Raw genomic sequence first — 21633 nt, 5'->3', positions numbered from 1 at the left:
TTCTTCTCAAAACCCTGGAAATGGATAAAACATATTCTAGACTTCTTGAAACTGATCCAAAGTTATAGCCAAGGGAATATTATGTAAGCCAGCATCTGGGTACTGGTTAAGTGTCATTACTAAAGATGTTCCTCTCATCAGTTCCTAATGCATGCTGGATCATATTTGAGGCAGCTGCCTATGAACAATGCTAACTACAGGTGGTGCACTATGCTCACAGTTGAGGCCATGCACAAATCTACAGTGAGTTTTCAGATAATTAAGAGATGCTCAGTGTGATGAAACTACAGGATTCTGAATCTAATCCACCAGCCGCAGTGCGGAATGAGCATTCATTTGAGATGCAATGCCTGGGTGCCAAATCACAACATTTTGTTAAAGCTATACTGATGAGAGGCCATCCAGTAAAACACAAAGGCATGCAGAGAACACAAAGAAGAGGATCAGAGGTCCTGGATGTAGCACCTTGTAGTGAGTTTTCATTATTACAACATTCATTCAGAGTTCACTGCATTTAACGAGCCTTAACAGACATCTGTGTTTTCTGTTAAGCAGAAACAAAAGTACTGGACATGAATGGACACTGGTCTTTTTCTAACAAGATTTCCACAAGACTTTCAGTAATCATACTCACAGGATTAACTGGTTTGATGCTGATTTTGACTTGTTCTCACAGAAAACTGTGGGAAAAGAAAGTTACTGACCATGCACCTCGCTGCCAAGTTATCTGCCAATTGGAGTTTTGATTAAATGGTTAGTTAAATGATTTTCTCATCATTTACTCACCCTTACATTTTTCCAACTCCAACTACTTTATTTGTTCCAGAAAACATTAAGGAGATCTAATGCAGAATATCTGAGCTTCTGTTTTCTACACAATCACAGTAGATGTTGATTTATATTGCTAGGCTGCAAAAAGCAACATAAAAGTATAATTTAAGAAGTCCTTGTGACTTAAAGGGGAATTCACCTTGTGGGGTTTTAATAAATGTTGGCTGTCTATGCAGTAAAAAGGTTCTTTTTTTGTTTGTTTGTTTTGTTTTTTAAATCGGTGCTAAAGAGTACACATTGTTCATTTGCATATACTACCAACACTGTAACAATACAAAATTTGTTGAAAATTGGCAAAGTACAGTTTATCTGCTATTTTCAAAATCTTCGAGAGCCAATACAAATATCATTTGCAGTCGTCTTTGTATGAAAAACAGAAGCTTTGACATTCAGCCTAAAATCAAACATTTTATTTTTCACAGAACAACAAAGAAAATAATACAGTGCCAGAAAAACATGATTGTGAGTAATGGTGAACTTTAACTATCTTTAGAGCTGGCAGTATATTCTGTTTATTAGAAACCTGCGTTGGAATGGCTTGGAAATGAGCAGATTAATTGCCGGTGCTGGGCAACCCTGTTGCTTTGTGTTTACTGGTATCCCGAAATACACCACCCAAACACCGACCAAACAGATTCACAAGGGTGCCTGGACGGGCCTCAAAGTTCAGCGTGAAAAAGTCCAATTTGTGCCAGGCGACATTAGCCTTTCACCCTTTGATTTCTTGGAAAATTCAACAGCACAACAGGATAACGGCTGCCAATTTGTTTCAAAGCAGAGGCATTTGGCACCATTTAGTCATCAGTAATTTGAAAATTCTTTATTTTATTTGAAAACTAGGTCACATATTTTAGTTGCATGGCGAGGGGTTGAAACTGCTCATCCTGGCCTCTAGAGCAAAAGACATGGCCTCTGTTGACACCCACATGGGATTATACAAATGATATTATCAAGGCAATGGGCAGCAGTGTGCATAATACACATAATTAGGAATATTTTCTCAATTCAGATAGAACTAGTCCCTGAGGAAGTTTTAAAGGTGTGTGTACAGTTTCCTGGCTGAGTGTGTTTAGTGATGTCCACATACAGACACTCGCACCCAGCTACTTTAGTAAAAACTCTTGAAAGTTTTAAGTTGTCAGTCACTTTCCACCTTAAAGGAAAATAGACAAAAAAAATCCCATTCTTCAGGGACCACCGCGTTAATGCATAACGCATAAAAAGGAAGAAAAGGGGTTAATGCAAATAAAAGAATGGCAAACATCACAGTGTCAACAGTTTAACAGGTGATAAGCTTGTGTTCTTACTGAGGGGATCAATGGTCCCATGGTCAACTGAATTTCAACACTGGTCATCTTACTGCACCCTAAAGCCTTGGTTTCAAAAACACTGCCAAGATGTTATAGATCTTCAACTGCTTCTAAATGAGGTTACAAAAGCAGTTGACCTCAAAAGTCTAAGGCTGCTGCTTACTGATCTAATCTGACTGGATCAAAACCTAATGACTATAATGATAAAAGCATAGTTAATATTCAAGTAAATATAAAATGGTTTCCACAAATTTTGACAGTGAGTTTCCATAGGCTTAACATAACTAGAACAACTCGGACCTGCAGCGACAATAGAAATTTCCATGACTTTTCCAGTCATTTATTACCGAATAAACCCTGTTCCCACCGGCAGCGACCTGCACTGATGAAAAGACCTGAACTCAGTGACCGCTGGTGACAGGATGTGGGTGTGTCCAGCAACTCAACAAGAGAAAAAGTTGAGAAAAGTTTAACTTTTGCAAAACTGGATCACCATGTTATGTAGATATTTTTTCCCACAAGCTACATACTGCTCTATAAAAATTACAATTTCTAAAATCCATTCCAAAATTATTACTTTAAACTCTATTTATTATTATTATTATTATTATTATTTCCATGAATAACCATGACTTTTTAATAGCCTAATGGATTAATTCCCATGACTTTGCCAAAGAAATTCCAATTTTATCACTCCCTGACATTCCCAGGCTTTCCACTGCATTTTCCATCATGTACTGATATAAATAAAATCATGCACGTATGAGCAGATGCACCAGAGGCAGTTAAGACAGAAGTTGGTGATCTAACAAAGGGGCTATATAAATAATCAAACAAGATGGTGGAGAAAAAGGGTGCCAGAACAAAGACCCTGCACTAATATATGACTCGGGGTTGATTTCCCAATTCCTGACACATGAACGGGAGAGGAGACATCAAAGTGCAGCATCATCCGTGTGATATGCATACATTTCGGCAGTGGCTGTGCATCAATTCATGTTCACAAACAAGTCTGGAGACTCACCACTGTGCCATGACTCCTGGTTGGTCATGATGGGCTCCAGGTCCACTTTGTTCTCGCATCGCCCGAAACCCTGTATCAGCTGCTCCAGCGGTAACTCTGAATTCGCGCTTGGATAACACCTCAAACCGCTGCCGCATCTCGGCGTGTAGACTCCGCACAGCTCGCCCTTCTGCCGGGCGCAAACCGGACAGCAACCGCAACCCGGTTCCCTGACGATCTCGCAAGAGGTGGTGAGCTTGGGACACGCCGCCTGGCGCTCCGCGGTGCAGCTCGGGCAGCGGAACACGATCTCCCCGAGCGAGCCGTGCACGAGCAACAAACTGCAGAGCAAAGCAGAAAACATGCCGTTATCTTTAAGTCTGACAGATGTCGGGATTCTGCAGGCGACTTCAGGTGGAAAAGTAAAAGTGCGTTTGGGAACAGGTGAGGTTCGCCGGAGAGCTCTGCTGGGTCCTATTTGCTGTCATGTTACTCCGAAATGACATCACGTCAAAAGCTAGTCAAAGTCAAATAACGTTACAGAGAAATAGGCTTAGTCGAAAAAGTGCGGCTGTTTCCCATTTCAGCTGCGAGGGATACACTGCTTGTTTTGGAAAAAAGTGTTTGTTAGCGTGTGTTTGTTATGGTTGCCAGTGCTGTTATGTTTCTTAAGTTTAAATTACTATAGTAACAGTTCCAGCCAGAAAAAAAAGAAAGAAAGAAAGAAAAACTGATTTGACTTCTACGTTTATTTTTATAACAATAAAACCAACCAATAGACGTTTCTCTCGCGCTATTGACCTTATTTAGCTCCGCCCATTTTCAGCGCCGCGCTAGGTGTCCTCTGTCTTCCGTTTGTATTTCCACAACTTTAAAAGGTATGGAATTACTTTTGTGCCAATAAAAATGTTTTTTTTTTTTTTTTTTTTTTTTCAAGAAACTTATCAAAATATAAACTGAATAAAATGTCTTTGAAACAGAATAAAAAAAAAAATAAAAAAAAAATAAAAAAAAAATCACAGGCAAAATCTTTGACTTCATTTTTAATGCCCTGCATGTTTTGCTAACTGTTTTCTCCTCTTTCTTTAGCTTATCTGTACTTACAAATGGGCTTCCAGAGTTTTCATTTATGCTTCTGAAGTTAAGGTTGTATGAATTATGAAGCAAAAAAATCTTTTCGGGCTACTGACATTTGTTATGACTTACGCTTGTAACATTATATTGCTCATGATAACTTTCGTTAACAGCGATGCTAAAAGTAAAGTTCCAAAGACAAAATTGTAAAGATGGCTTCGTGCTTGTCTATCTGACATGTAAGGTCTATATAAATTGTATTTATTTGTACTCCACCCCAAAATGAAAATTTTGTTATTAATCACTTACCCCCATGTCGTTCCAATCTCTTAAAAGTTTTTGTTCATCTTCCGAACACAATTTAAGATATTTATGATGAAAACCGGGAGGCTTGTGACTGTCCCATTGACTGCCTAGTAACTTGTCAAGGTCCAGAAAAGTATGAAAGACATCGTCAGAATAGTCCATCTGCCATCCGTGATTCAACAGTTACATTGTGAAGCAACAAGAATAATTTTTGTACACGAAGAAAACAAAAATAACAATTTTATTCAACAATTAGTCTCATCTGTGTCTCTCCACATCACCATAGCGCCATTTTGGAGAATATCGCTGAATGCAAAATGCATACGCTATCATATTCTCCAAAATGGTGATGCGGAGAGACACAATTGTTGAATATCATTATTTTTGTTTTATTCATGTACAAAAAGTATTCTTGTCACTTCATAACGTTACTGTTGAACCACTGATGGCAGATGGACTATTCTGATGATGTCTTTCATACTTTTCTGGACCTTGACATTGTAATTTACTAGGCAGTCAATGGGACAGTCACAAGCCTCCCTTCATCCAAAATATCTTAAATTGTGTTCCGAAGATTAACAAAGTTTTTACGGGTTTGGAACAACATGGGGGTATGTGATTAATAACAAAATTTTCATTTTGGGGTGAAAATCAGGGGGGGTACTCCGGGTTCGGGAGAAATTACGGAGCACTGAGCCCTCTCCCTGGACAGCACGCCAATTACTATGCATACCATTTATCCCACTTTATTATCTGCAGAGCGAACTCGTGAATAACGTTGGTATGTTGGCGAAATGTAAATGTAGTGGTAGTCCACTTGTAGTCTCTAGAAATATACTTGTATTAGAGAGACATTTGTTTTTAATGTTTTCTGAAGAGAATATCAGTGGTGGTTGATTGTAAAAATTGGCCGACCATAATGCTAGATTGTTGTAGGTGATTGCCATAACATTGCTATGCAGTTGCCAAGTTGTTTTGAGTCGTTTAAGCATGTTGCTATATGAGTGCTATGGTGCTGTAGGGGGTTGGTAGGGCATTGATTATTTAAAGTAAAAACAAACCTTTCCTCAATAAGCCATGATTAGAGATATAGTATTCATGTCAGAAGAACAAACACCAGGGCTCTCATTTATAAAACTCTCAGTAGATTTCATCCTAAAAATGTACGTATTCACAAAAGCTAGATTTTGCGTACACACAAAAGTTTTCAGATTTTATAAAACCATGCGTACGCCAGAACCTGCACAAAAATCCCTTTATAAATCCCAGTCAGGGGAAGATTGTGCATACATGCATCTCCACCTCGTCTCCTGCCTGATGTATGTTTTTATGTGCCAATTTTCTTAAGATGTAGGCTAAAAGAGGTTTGTAACCTATGTTTAAATGTATGTAAACCTATGTCTCATGGCACTTTTTTCGTTTTGTCAGTGTTTTTGTTTTTTGTTTGTCATGAACCATTTCGCCGCTGTCACCCTGCTGTGCCTTGAGCAGGGAAATCACTCCCTCAAGGAACACCTGGAGGAATTCCTCAGTCTTGCTCATCAGACCACCTTCCAGGATGTCTGCCTCAGTACGGTCCTACACACCAGCCTCAACACCGCCACCAGAGCGCAGTTGTCCAGGGAGGGTCCACAAGGGAGCTTCACGGATTATGTGGTGTAGGTTCTGGTCACCTGTAGATCATCCTTGACTTGGAGCAGCTGACGATGACACCAGCCCCACTCCTAACCCAGTTCCCAGCCAGACACCGAGTGTCTGCCAGAGTCCACCGCAATGGAAGTGCCATCGTGAGAAGAAGCGATTGAGCCTGCCATCGCCCTGGAGCCTGAGCCAATTGATGCATTTGACCTGAGGGGGGAATGGGGGGGCAACACCACACATGCTGGAGGGAGTTCTTGTGGAATACGAGAGGATGGATGGGAGTCCCGCCAACCCTCCCACCAATGAGAGTGACTGTTTACTGGATTTGGACATTGTTTTTCAATTTGGAGAGTCAGAGACTTTGCTTCCCCTAGCCTGCCTAAATCTGTTTATGTGTCTGACTCGCTGGTCCCGCCCCAGTCTCCCTCTCCCACTTCCTCTCCAAACTGTCAGTCCACTCTACCTGGGTCGGACTTTGTCAGACCTCCGCTGCGGACTTGCAGACTGTCCACTGTTCTCTGGCCCTCCACCCCTTCAGCTACAGCCCGCTCCACCCTCCCTCAGTTTATATGATAATTTTCTTTCCTGTCAATTGAATTTTTCTAGATCTACAGCACCCCTTTCAATCTAAAGGAAGTTTTATATTGGTTAAATCCCAATCAGAAAGATTGAAATGTTCACATGAAGGCTTTTCACTCAGTTGAGCCATCAATCTGTTAATAAACTGATTATTTCGGTGCATTTAAACATAGTTACTGTTGAGACGAATTATGCACCGAAGTTTAATACATATAGTGAGGTGTTTGTTCAAAACTTGTTCAAACCTAACCCTGGGCAATAGTAATAGCAATGCTTACATAAGCATGCACCACTGAGTGAGTGAGTGAGTGAGTGAGTGAGTGTGGCCAAGTGTGGTGTCCCATACAGGGCCGGCCCGAGGCATAAGCGAACTAAGCGGCTGCTTGGGGCCCCTTGGCCACCAGGGGGCCCCCCAATCATTTTTTTTTTTTTTTTTTTTTTTACAATTAAATAACTTAAGTCATATAAATGAATGAATGAATGAATGAATGAATGAATATGAATAGATAAATGAATAATTCAAGACAAAAAAATTCTGATTTGCTGACAACTGCTGCTGTGTCTGCTAGCGTTTGAGTCATGCGCAATTGCGCATAGACACCTCGCGTGTATTGACAATTCGCGCCGGCGCGCAAGTGCGCGTCACTGACTGTAATAAATGATAAGCCATGTCAAAAAAAAAGGATGTATCCCTCTGGTGCCGAAAAGAGAAAGAAGAAAAAGACAAGAGGAGGAGAAAAAAAGAGCAAGATAAAGGTATGTTTGCATGATTATTTACAGTATGTTTTGTGCAGCAGCAGCACAAATTGTGCTCACGTCACTTGAGGTAGCAGCTAGTCATGACTCGTGATCTACTGCGGTCAAGCCAGCTGCGGTTTGAAAGTACTTTTTTTTTTTTTTTTTTTGGTTTGTGCGTCTAATCGTGCGATATGGGTGCTGGGAGCGGTCAAAATGGATGTAAAGAAGCTGTCATAACTGCGTTTCCTTTATACTTTTGCTGATATTTTCAATAGTTCACGGGTGACCCAAAAAAAATAAAAATTCTACATAAACCGTAATTTAACCCTAAAAAGAACTTAAAGGTACATCAGAATATTTATTTATTGCTATGTTATGTCATGATATAAATAATACAATTTCGTTTTTTTTTTTTCAAATGACTTGAACATTGAATTAATGTTTGTGAATACATTGTTTTTTTGTACATTAACATTTGTATTGTACATTTATTAATATACATAATTTATCAATGTTATATATATATATATATATATATATATATATATATATATATATATATATATATATATATATATATACATATATATTAACATTGATAAATTATGTATTGCGTTTGTGTGTTGTCTGTGTGTGTATACCTTTCGACTAATAGTGACCCTGACTATTGCTGTATTCATTTTCAAGTTCAATCTATTATACAATTTCTGTACAATTTAAAGGCAAATCACTCCAAAACTCAATGTGCATTCTCACTCTTTTCTCATAAAAAGCACTTACTTGTAAAAAGCTTTCCTTAAAAGGTTTGCTCATTTTTCCAATTGATTACTTTTAACAGTGACCCTGAATATTACTGAATTATCATTTACTGTATAGTTTTGGAGAAAATTAATTGCAAAATCACTCCAAAAAAGTGCATTCTAGCAGTTGCACCATTACCCATTTTCAAACACTCATAAAAATCTTTGCTTTATAGGTTTGCTCATTCTTTCAGTTGGTTCCTGTTCTTGTGATCCTTATTATTACAGTATTAAGTTTCAAATATTTTTATTGTGTAAAAATTAATGGCAAATTCACTCCAAAAAACAAAGTGCATTCTAGCAGTTGGACCATTTCCCATTTTCACATTTGAAAATTATTTATTTCATGTTTTTTGTGACAGGTTTGTATTCAGAAGTTTAAGAGTAAAGTATTTTATTTAAGTATCATTATTTTATTATTTATTTTGTATTAATACATAACCTCACTGTATTCATTTATAATGTAACATTATAGCGTGACATTTGTGTCAATAATCTTCAAGCACAGGTGACTCCGTGTGGTGGGAGGGGGGCCCCCAAATCAAATTCTGCTTAGGGCCCCCAAGAGGCTCGGGCCGACACTGGTCCCATACTCAGAATTTGTGCTCTGCATTTAACCCATCCAAGTGCGCACACACAGCAGTGAACTAGACTTGTGCTGGTATTCGGTAATGCGATATATCACGGTAATGAATATGCACGATATTGTTATCGTGGGCACTTCCAAATACCGAGAATAATTATATATTACAAATTATTCAGAATTTGAAATGCATTTTAAGAATACTTTTCCCATCAACTGGTCAAAATGCACAACACCGTTTGTATGCTGCTTTAAAGACCTGTGTGAACTCTGATGTAAACAAGCACGCACAAGAAGCACATGGAGGAACACGCGCTGAATGAAAGCACATTCACTCTCTGACAGCAGATGGCGCTAAACTGCAGAAACTGCAGCCCTTACCCTGGAAACCCCATAAATAAAAGCAGCTGCTACTTTCTAAACATTTAAATAATATAAAATAATATTTAAATATTTCCATATTTTTTTTTTTCCATTTTAATCTGTACTATAACATGTCCTAGATATTGTTTGAAAGTGTTTTGATTCTTTATTGTTCATTAACACTTTTCATTAGGGTTCATTAGTTAACAAACTGCCAATGAAAAATTCTTCTGAACATTCATTAATCTTAGGTATTCCAATATTTAATAACACATTGTTAAAATCAAAAGTTGCAACTGTGTTATTTAATGAGCTAACATGAGCTAAGACTTGTATTTTTTAACAAAGATTAGTAACTTCTGTAGCAAATGTAGCTATTGCTCATTGTGAATGTTAATGCATTAACTAAGGTTAACTAATGAGGTCTTATTGTAAAGTGATACCTATGGGTCTTTAAAGTTCTTTTGCACTTTAATCGGTGTAAAATTTTTAACTTTAAATATATTTTTTTGTATTGCTTTATTGCATTTAAATGTTCAGTTATTTTTGTTATAAGAAAAAAGTTATTTAACCTGTTATACTGTATTATGACCACTTTTTTAAAACTTAATTTCAATACCGTGATAATACCGCACACCGTGGTAAAACATGATCAATTAATCGCAACATGAAAATTTGATACCGGCATATCCCTACAGTGAACACACACCTGGAGCAGTGGGCAGCCAAAGCAGTTGCAGATTCGGTGCCTTGCTCAAGGGTCTCACCTCAGTCATGGTATTGAAGGTGGGAGAGAGCCCCACCTACAATTCCTGCCGGACCTGTGACTCGAACCCACGACCTTCGGGTTACAAGTCTGACAGATTTAAGTGGTTTTGCTGATGAGTGCACTTGTTAATTTATTTTGGCTGCCACTACTGTTATTTTTCTGGACTTGGCAGAAAATCCTGGGCTTGACAATAACAGCTGTAGCTAATTTGTTATTTAGTTTATTTCTTTCTGTTCCCAAATCACATATCTCTCTGTATGAAGTTGTGCTGTTAAACAGGCTTCTGCTACCCCATGTGTCTGTCTCTCATGGTTGCTGTAGAGACTGAATGTTGTTGATCACTGTTGATTTATGAGCACAGAAACAGCCGCTGACTGAGTAACTCTAGCCTGTAGTAACAAGATGTCAGGCATAAGGATTCTTTGTTTAATGGATTGTCTATGATTCTATGGCTTATTCATGCATGTGTGGCCCGTGGCTTATGAAAGAGACATTGGAGACTTTAGGCTGAAGTCTCGATTAGCCCTGAATATACAAATCACTGTATATCATCAGGAAAAGAACACATACAGTCAAATTTGCTCAACAAACCATTTGTCAGATGTAACGTTGAGTTTTTAGTTTGCTTTATGATGGAAAAGATTAGCTGAATGATTATGCCAGTTATTTTTGGACTAGTTGTACTTCAGTTCTGTTAAAGGAATATTTGTTCCTTTTGAAGTCTGTATAGAAAAGGGCCGTTCAAAAATTCTCAGTGGAAAATAAAAAGCAACATGCAGGTTTGAAAGGGTGTGAGAGTAAATAAATGAGCAAATTTTCATTTTTGGGAGAACTATTTCTTTAAGAGAAGATGGAGAGATTGAAATGGAGTGAAAAAACGGCATGAACCTGAGCAGCTGCTGTATTACACAATGTCTTTCCAAGGTCACCAACCGGAATATCAAAGAATTCCCACTGCACAGCCTACAAGCCTCGTCTATGTATAAACATCCTCAGAGATGGTGTTCTTGTGCCACACTAAATATGACATTTATTCTCACTAAAAATAAATCTGTGTGTGTGTGTGGGAAACAGTCTCTTTTTCGTCTTTAGTGAAGTTTTCCGTAATTAGAAATTTCCTCTTCAAAACATTAGGCACAGAGATTCTTGAAGACAGCTGCGGGTTGAGCAAACTGGCATTCAGGTGAAGGGACACCTGTTTCATGCTACCAATGCACAAGGCAAGAGAGCATCAGGGAAAAAAATGCCTTTAACACTTTTCCACTGTTAACAAGCTTCCTGCATTTGACCCATGGGTAAATTCTGGGATTTCCAGGCGGAGGTTGTACAATTTAGTAAAGGATGAAGTCTGAGCCACCTTGGATTGGTCTGTGAGGTAACGTCTGACAAGTTGGTCCCTTAACACCATCTCTGAACTTCCCTTCTCTTAACACACCAGAATCTGGCAGGGCTTTTTCCACAAGGAAGTGTATACATGGTATCTATGGTGAATAAGCGTTAAGGATTTTATTTCTCATCACCATTAGCGCCAGCTCTTCATGTCGTGTTTTACTGCAGGCCCAGATGACTTTTATGCAGATTTTCAGTGTTGATTTTGAGAGAACATCAACGTAATTCCCAAAAATGGTTTTAACAACGTAAAATGTGTTAAACTGATCTTAAAGTAGCACTCGCTTATTGAATTTCTTTGGGAGTACTGTAGATTCAGTAGTCGTCCAACTGTATTAAGCAGATTCCCTGAGTGAAACAATAAATAATAGTGCCTGTGTCCTCATTTTTATTCTATTTTGGGAGATCTCTACAACCAACTTGCAGATTAAATTTTACCCTTCATTTGTCCTCTGAAACTTTCCTCCCAGATCATGATATGAGGACATCATTCTCTCTCTGCATTCTCCATGTTTCATTAATTATCCAGCTCCCACCACACAGTAATTTGTTTGGCACTTGTGAACTGCGGCCAGTCAACTGAAAGGGTTGAACCCTCGGCTTTGCCAAGATACACAGTCTCCTCTTTGTGTCCAGATATAAATAATTGCATTGAGTGTGGAGAACTGCCTGAACATCTTCCCTTTGGGTTTCTAGGAAGAGTGGCAGCAAAAACTAGAGAGAGATTTATCAGGCTTACCGAAGGACTGGAGTCTGAGTGCCACCTGGAGGTTTAAGGAAGGTCTGATCCGGGTCTAGAAGGTTTTGGGTTTAAGGTCATCTCATAGCCTGATTTTTGAAGAATAAAGTGTGATCTGTATTGCAGCTGATTCTGGCCAAGAGCGAACCACAAAAGTGTAGACTTCATGTTTGCACATTTTGCCTAATCAAAGTACAGTTTATTTCACATTCCCAACTTAAAAAATACAGCTGTTGACATGGATATCCAGTTTACTTACCTATTTGTACCTCAAACCAAACTTAGGGACTTTGAGTATTCTTCAATGATTTGGAGTCACTAACCTGACAAAATTTGTCAAAACATTCCTTAGAGGCACTCATTATATCAGCCAAGATTTATCTGATATAGAAATGCTTTATATAGATGTTTTTACTGTAACTTTTGATCAATTTAACGCATCCTTGCTGAATAAAATTATTCATTTCTTTCAAAGACTTTTTGACGTCAAACTTTTGAACAGTAGTGTTGTATTCAATAGGAGCTCTAAAGCAAAATTACTCTTGCTTCTGACAGCTATAATGGTAATAAATCCACAAAATACTGGGTTAGTAATTGCTGTAGTTTCCTTTTATGTCACTTACTCTTCTGACTTGGGGAATTGTTTTTCTTTCACCATTTAGATGCACAATTTTAGCAGATTTGGACCTGTTCACTTTAAACCATGAAACAGTCGACTGGGGTTTTCTTATCTTTGTACTTTGCACATGTGATTACAGTACATTCAGTTTAGTTGAGTGGCATTTGGTTCATTTTCAGAAGAAGTCAATAGGATGCATTCCCATAATCCTTGTCTCTGGAGGCTGTCCATGTCAAACCATCATTAGAACTCAGGCAACTGGTTCTTGTTTTCACTCGAGTCAGATTGATAGCTGGTCTATGGCTCCTATTATTATGTTTTCTGTCTTAAGGTTTCCCGTACAGTAGATGTGTTTTCAATCGGAGACATATGGCAGTTAATGATCTGGGCTGGGTTCAACATCAATAAGGGAGGAATTGCTTTTGAACTGGGCAGCTTTTTTAGTTTCTTATCACCACTGTGCATTTGAGTAAGGATAAAGGCTGTCAGTCCATTTGACAAAAACAGAATACAGCCAGTCGGCTTCTTGTTTCTGTCAAATGTAGCATTCCAGCATTAGCTGTTGTTTTCTGCTGTCCTTATTTGTGTTCTGATAAACTTTTGCTGTATGGGTTCAGCTATTTATTCCTGTGATGTCAAAGCCTGGCAGCCATTAATCCATTATAATATGTTGATTTGGTGCTCAAGAAACATTTCCTATTATTATCAATGTTGAAAACACACAGGAAAAAAAATAAAAATAATAATACATACATACATACATACATACATACATACATACATACATACATACATACATACATACATACATACATACATACATACATACATACATACATACATACATACATACATACATACATACATACTTCAGGATTCTTTGATTAATAGAAAGTTAGCACATTTATTTGAAATAGAAATCTTTTCTAACATTATAACATTGTCTTTACTTTTTGTCAATTTAATGCAAACTTATAAATAATGAATATGAATAAATTAATTTCTTCAATTTTTTTGCTACAGTGACGTTGTCATAAAATACTGTGAAATAAAATTACCTATAAATTGTCAGAATATCTGACTCTTCTTTATCATTTCTTTATTGTTCTTCGTGATTTTTTTTTTCATTTAGTTTCTGTAAGAATGCCCATATTGACTAGAACTCCCTGGTAAAAGAGATACTGTATCTCAGCAGGACCTTCCTGCTTGATTAAAATAATTAAAAGTTGTTATATGAAGTGTAATGCACTTAACACCAAGAAAAACTTTAACTAAAACTTTAAGGCAGCAATTAAACTTGAAGAGGGTTGACGTGTTTTACAATGTGTTTAATATAAAATGTACTTTGCTTTTGACACTTCGTTACAAAATTTTCATTTTTGTTTTAGGGCCAGTGAAAATGTTGACAGGGCAGGTAAAAATGGAAACTACTGACCCGACCAAGCCAGCAGAAAAAAACAAAACAAAAAAAAATTCCTTATTGTTGAGACCTGCAACAAGGTCCTAATGCAGACCCAGTCTGTGTGTGTTTGTTCAGGCTAACAGGATTACGCTTGCATCTCTCTAAAATGGAAATGTTTTCACATAACCACTCCTGGAAGTTTTTCCCATCGCAAATGGCTTGTGTTTGTAACATGTGTATGTTGCCTAGCAACTCCAGATGGATGTGCATTAAGTAAATCATTTTACGCCGTGTGAAAATCCAGAATGGTGCTGAAAGGTATTTTCACAGCATTTATAGGTGTCCATCTTTCAAGAGGTTGTCTCATCTAAGCAAATTTAACAGTGGAGCAGGGGAATGTTTTCATTGCTCACGCTGGACTGTAATTGAAAGGAACAGAGAAAAGGATAATCTGGACTTGCTAACACCCAGAACGAAAACTTGGATTGATGAGATGAAAGAGGTGAGCAATGTTTTCCAGTTCCACTTTAATTGCGGTTTAAAATTAAAAGAAACAATAAGGCCCCACTCTGTTCTGCTCTCCAAGGAAAGCACCGAACATGGGGTAAACGTGGTCACCTTGGATCAAAAATGAACCCAGTTTGGCAGAAATGACAAGGCTGGTGTAAGTCTTCAATTCTGGAGAATTCAGAATATTTTCCAGTGTCTCAACAACTCAAGTGAATCAAATCTGGATTAAGAAAAGACGATTATTTATGGTGTTTTCACGGAGTTGTTAAGCTACCAGCCTTTCAGTGAGATCATTACATTTTTGAAAACCTTAAACTTCAAGGAAGGATAATTAAACTAATAAGGAAATGGCTTAAAGTGTTACGCATCACTCCCTAAAAAAATGTCCTAAATCATTATGAGCATTTCATATTGAGCTCTCATTAGTTTGTCTCTGAAAACTCAGACGACATGCTCACATTACTGACCACCTGATGCACGCTGCAAATGAAAACTGGAAAGCAAGAAAATGACAAGCTCCAGTTAGATTCTTCGAAAGCAACACAAATTTTGGGAGTTTTCCACATGGACACAAAATTGTTTTAAAAGGCATCAGGCTGATGCTTGTGAAGAAGAAGAAAATAACTAGATTTGAAGTTTTGCATGAAATAATTCATACTTTTTACTTTGGGGTGCACCGATCACATGCTGAGTGCTGCGGTGATAACGTTTTTGTGTATATTTAATGAAGGTGTAGTCCACAATCAAAGTGCAGAAACAGGCAGAAGGTCATATACACAGGTAATCAGTCCAGACTATAACAACAGGGCAAAAATCACAGGGAAAAGGGTAATCCAAAATAAGCAATAAGACCAGGAACCAAGACATGGAAGAAACAGGAAACAAGGCTTCGAAATGCAGTTGACACTAGCAAGACTTCGCAAAGAATGACAGTGAGAACGGGGCTTATATAGGGTGAGCTAACAATGCTAATGAGACACAGGTGCAAACAATGAGTACCGATGAGTCGAGGCAAAGGATTATGGGAAATAAGGTCCAAGACTGAGTGACAGAGGTATGGGATGGAATGCCCTCTTGTGGTTATCAAGGGCACTCAAGCTGGTGATAGTGAAACAGCACCCTCCTAAGGAGCGGCTTCCAAGATGCACCTAAACAAGAAAAGACTTCCAGTCCAGGAGGGAGATGGAGCAATGCGGAACAAAGTGAGGGATGGAGGGGTGGGTCCATGGACAGGAAGATGAACTGGAGCTGCCAGAGCAGGAAGCCAGGGCGGAGCCGGCAGAGCAGGAAGACAGGGCGGTGCTGGCAGAGCAGGAGACCACCAGGCGGAGCCGAAGACCTCCATGGTGGAGCAGATGACCACAACAGCAGAGCAGACGGGACCAAAGATTCCCACGGTGGAGCAGATGACCACCAAGGTGAAGCAGATGGAGATGAGGACCACTTCAGCAGAGCTGATGGCACAAGGGACCAGCAAGATAGTTCAGGCTGAGCAGATGCCCACCAAAGTGGAGCTGATGAGGCAGTTGACCACCAAGGCGTATCAGTCGGGACTGCAACTCACCACGGTGGATCTGAAGGCCACCAAGGTGCAGCAGACAGAACTGCAATAGAGAGCACAGAGAGGTTAAAAGTATCCCTTGTGGCCATAACAGGACATTCAGAGAGTTCAGGAATGATTTTTGCGGTTGTGTCTAGGCAGGTTAAGAGTTCAGAGACAGCCTCCATGGCTATGACAGGACAGGCAAAGAACTCACAGACTGAGCTCTGGGGCTTGAGCGGGCTCTGGAGCAGATTCATGGACCGGATCAGGTTTGCGGGCTGTAGAGCAGTATGTGGCCCAAACACACACAATAGCCATTGCTGTAACAGGGAGTACAGTTAACAGCGGAACCATGTCCACCTCTGAGTCCCCCAGGCTTGACATTACCACAGAGATGCCAGCTGCACGCACCAATGTCAGCGGAGTGTCCTCCAAGCTAGATAACAGTCTCAAACACCTAGGACTCACCTTAAATGGCTTTGTGCGCAACATTCATGATGACTGGGAACACTGACGTGGCATCCATGAAGGCTAAAGACTCTGCCGTAGCACTCATGATGGCTGGAGACTCTAGCATAGCATCCGAGACAACTGGAGGTTATGGCATTGTGGCCATGAAGGCTGGAGATTCTGGTGTGGTGGCCATGAAGGCTGGGGACTCTGGCGTGGTGGCCATAATAGCTACATATAGCATAGAGCTAGCGACCATTAAAACAGGACGAGCTGGTGATCGTGGTGGGCCAAGTTCTGCAACCACTGGTACTTGGTGCATGGTCCCCAGCCCCCCTTGCCATTCCTGTACACATTTCCAGTCATTTATTTTATGTTTTCTGTACTAATAATAAGATGAGATGCTGCGTTTATGATAATAGCATCATTTATTAACAGATTTTCCAACCCTTCAATGACATGTTAAAACAAAAACTGCAGGTGGTTGCTTCACATGTCAGAAAAGCAGGCATTTCATGATCAACATAATGAGTGATGTGCCCTAGATGATGTAATTTCAAATATGAAAAAAAAATCACACCATGACATATTTCCAACTCCAGCAGTCTTAATGTTTCAATAGTGCATACAAGTCATGGATATGGCACTTACATTTATTCTGCACAATGGGAGTATAGTTTCCAACGTTAACATAGCAATATGTGGGAAATCTGCTGATGGTGTCAACATTGATCTCGGGCAGTGGTTCTTAATTCCGGTCCTTACGGACCACCGCTCTGCATATTTTGCATGTCTCTGTCACCTGATTCAGATAACCAACTCTTTAGAAGAGAGCTCCATGTATGAACTGTGTTCCTATTGACGCAGTGTACATTGCTCCCTACTCCCTGAGCACAGGAAATGCTTTGAAGTTTACTTCACTTCGGAACATTCATTCACGGATTTGCGTTACGCCATGGCCTGCAGCATCTTCACAAAAAGGCAAAACTTACTAGAGAAGTGTGAAGTGTGACATAATATACCTCTGTAAATAAATACAATTTAAATTCACATCAACTACACTTTAATGCCCTCTGAATGGAACATACAGGTATACACTCCCTTTGAACTGGAATCCTGGCGGAATATCCTGTGATGTTTACTTCGCAGAGCACGTGTGGTCAAATAGAACAAACATCTGAAGTGAAGTGATGCATATAAAAAGTGCAGAGCGGTGGTATGCGATGACTGGAATTGAGAACCACTTATCTAATGTTCCTGAGGGCCATGCATTTATAGTCCTCTACTGAAATGCTTCAGTTTTGCATTAACATTTCTTATTGCAAATTACAGTATGAGCATAAGTTGAGTGAAAAGTTTGAGTTCTGACATGATCAAAACCTGATGATCATTTTCTCCAGCATGATCTGAAATTATCCAAAAATCATCTTAAACTTACATTACTGGAAGGAACAGGTTGAGGTTTTTTTTCTTCCCTGCAATGCTTTAACAATGTGCCAAAGTATATCCTGCCAAAATGCTGTTTGATATTAGCTGTAAAGTAATTTATCCATAGATAAATACAAAATGTTTATATAAATAATAAATAAATAAATAATATTACACACACACACACACACACACACACACACACACAACTTATTTATAACTTTGTTTAAAATTTTTCAAAATCAAAACTTTAAACTGGTCCCAGACATTTGGACCCCCTGTATAGTATGTATTTCTGGGAACCACATTGGTGTGAAACTGTTGTCATTGGCCAAGACAAATGTATACATCAAAATTGCATTGAATATGAAATGTCCGTTTCAGCCAGTGCACATTGTAGTTGTTAACCGAACAATGAAAGATGAGATTTTGTATCCAAGCATGGAAAATAAGCCTTCTGAGTTATTAAATTGTGCCCTCATTGAAAATATGTGCAATTTATTTTGTTTATTAAATGCGACAGATTGCCAAACTCCACTCTCATTCTGTTGTACAAACCCAAACCTCGACTTTGGAGAAGCATTAAAACTCAAACAAAACACAGGAGTTATTAATGCTTTTTGGCTAGGCTTCAGACAGCCGTCATGTTTTATGGTTAGAATTCGGGGAAATGATTTAATGGAAAAGGTTCAAGGCACTAGCCTGGCTGATTCAGCTTTCCTTTTTCCTCTGCAGTTTCACTTGCATACCTAATTCATGTTTACAAATGTTTCCCCTCCACAAGTACGCACACACACAAATAGATCCCCACTTTCCTTTTAGAGGTCACGGAAAGGTCTGCCCTGCAGGAACTGATTTATGAAACGCTAATATGCTACGAAATGGCATGGATGGGAAATGTGCTGTTATGTTTTTGTGCCTGGCACCCTTTTATCTTCATCTCTAGGATTATGTAGACTAACATACACCAGACAGCACTCATAAATTTGAGTTAAACATCTGCAAGATTATTCATAAAGATCTTACATCACGGTGTGTGTATGTGGCCAGTAGGATGAGGATTCGAGGGGATACAGTACATGTGCATGACGCACAGCATGGAGTCAAAAAGCACCTTCTTTACTTTCCAAATCACATTTATTAAACTTAGGTTTCATATTTATTTTTTTGTTTTGTTTGTTTGTTTTTTGCTTAATTTATTACCTCTGTTTATTAATAATAATATTCCTTTGCAAAGCTTAAGCAGTATGTACTTACTGTAAATTGCTTTTAAAAAATGCTTTCATACTGACTTTAAAGTGGTGTATTTAAAGTGGTTTGTATTTTATTTCACTTTACTTTCGTCATGCCAAAAATTCTGTTGTTCTGATGTTGACTTGTGGTTCATCCTTACAGTCTATTAGTGGCTGTCATTGCAAAAGCAAAATTCCCACTTTAATTATAATATCAAGATTTTCAGTTACTGCTTGCGTGCATCTCTCTCTCACAGCGTGCATCTCTCTCACAGCACAAGCTCTTAAGACACTTGAACTGATCCTCCAGCATAAGCAGGTGATGTAATCCGAGCGGCTGCTCAAAAAGTCAAGGTAAGTGCAGATTACAATTTAGATCAAAAAAGCTGGATTTTATTGAAAAAAAAAAAGAAATTTAATAATGGCTGGTGCTAAAGATCATAATAAATGCATATCTGTTAGTGATGAGGGAATGACACTGGCGTTAACGTTTTGACCATTATCCATTATCAGTTCAACCCAAATATTCAGATGTGTACTAGTTTGTAGTGGGTTTTTTCACTGGTTTTGTCTCTTTTTTTTTTTTTTTTTTTTTTACTTAAACCGCATAAACACATTTCATTACACCAAATTAGGGCTGGGCTATATATATATATATATATATATATATATATATATATATAAATAAAACTCTAGACCAAGTGATCTCTTACTGCTTTTTATTAAATGAACACATGTATATGTAACTGTAGTAGTGCAAAACAAGTACAGAAAGTGCATTCTGTCAACTTTTTTAGTGCTTGCAAGTCACAATTTACACTGTGCAACCGGGGGAAATTTTTTTGTTGTTGTTTTTTTATAAGTTTTTAGCTAAGAACACAAGTCTGTCAACTGTCTCTGGTTTAAGAGAATCTCTGTGGCCTGAAACTATATTCCCACTGGCAGTAAAAACCCTCTTATATGGGGAGCTAGTTGCACATATGTATTTCTTTAACAGTGAAATTCCTAATAGTAATTCCACATTGCCATAGCCTATGTTTCTCTATTCACACAACAGCGATTGAGTTAGTGCATTTATACAGGGACCACAACCGCAAACAATACAGTCGAGATCTCATGACAGAACAAACCAGCTGAATGATGCTTTAATTTAGATCGCTAAACTCCAGCTTGTTTGTTTTTCAGATCATCTGCAGCGGCGCTTCTGCAATGAGGATCGAGCGTTTGTGTGAGCATGGTTGCCAGATTGCTTAAAATAAGCAAAATACCAGGAAGAAAATGTATCTATGTAACAGCGAAGCTCTGATTCGGGGATTTAAACTCTTGATATCTGGCAACTGTAGCTCTCGTAGTAGAGGCGTGTAGAGCAGTCCATGTTCCGTTTTTGGACGTTCGGCGTGTTCTTTTGGGAAAGTATGCTTAAATTTGAAATATTCGATATTCACGATATTTAAAAATTTTACATCGTCATCAAAATTATTGCGATATTATCGCAAATATTCGATATATCGCCCAGCCCTACACCAAATACACAAAATAATGTACTTTTTTAGCAACGTCATATGACCCCTTTAAAGGGCTCCTATTATCCTATTATGCTTTTTTTTTTTTTTTTTTTTTTTTTTTTTCAAAAGTCTTGATTTTGTTTTGGGGGGTGTACTAGAACAGGCTCTTACACTAGGTTGCTCGAAACACATTTTTCACATATTTTTCATTATAACAACACCTCTCTCCCAGTCTGACACGAACGGCTGGAATAGCTCCTGTATCAAATGAAGGCCCGCCTTCTGAAATATGAAATGTGCTGTGTTTGGTTAGCTGGGCCAGTGTGTGTTGTGATTGACAGCACTCGGCGCCTGGTCGGGAAATGTCATGCCCCTTACCATAGCCTCCTGCCGGCTTCAGTTTAAATATTGCGTCCAATTTCAAATCAGTTTGAGTGTGATTTAAACCCGGCTGATTGTAACCACTCTCAGCTTGTCTGTCTTGGGAACACTAGCGTGTCTCCGACACAGTGATAACACTCGTTGCCTTCTCTGGTGCAGCTCAACCAGGTCTCGTCCCATTCGTCAATATTTGTGATATCACAAATCCCTGAAAATATACGTTGTAGTCCAAACAAGTTGTTTCTTTGTAGTTTTTGAAAAGTGATTTCTGTTAAATAAAATATCTCCTTTTGAAGTGGACTTTGAGCTTTGTAATTTACAGATCTTTTTTATGCTCAAACAGCAAAATTACAGACTAACTAAAGTTGATAAAGTGAAAAAGCATAATACATAGGACCCCTTTAAGACTCATGAGTTATGCAGGAGAAATCTCTGAGC

At 38.6% G+C, this 21633-nt stretch overlaps 1 protein-coding gene across 1 annotated transcript in view; it reads right to left on the bottom strand.

The window, feature by feature from the left end:
• The window catches only part of igfbp2b (insulin-like growth factor binding protein 2b), a 43290-nt gene that overhangs the window by 15662 nt on the left and 5995 nt on the right, over positions 1-21633 (bottom strand). The window contains exon 2 of the mRNA XM_042764238.1: positions 3166-3485. Coding sequence (XP_042620172.1) covers positions 3166-3485 — 320 coding nt within the window. The remainder of the gene's footprint in view (positions 1-3165; positions 3486-21633) is intronic.

The sequence above is a fragment of the Cyprinus carpio genome, chromosome A9 (assembly GCF_018340385.1).
Source record: "Cyprinus carpio isolate SPL01 chromosome A9, ASM1834038v1, whole genome shotgun sequence".
Lineage (NCBI taxonomy): Eukaryota > Metazoa > Chordata > Actinopteri > Cypriniformes > Cyprinidae > Cyprinus > Cyprinus carpio.
Note: the sequence above shows the minus strand (reverse complement) of the source record. Positions and strands in the feature narration are given on the sequence as shown.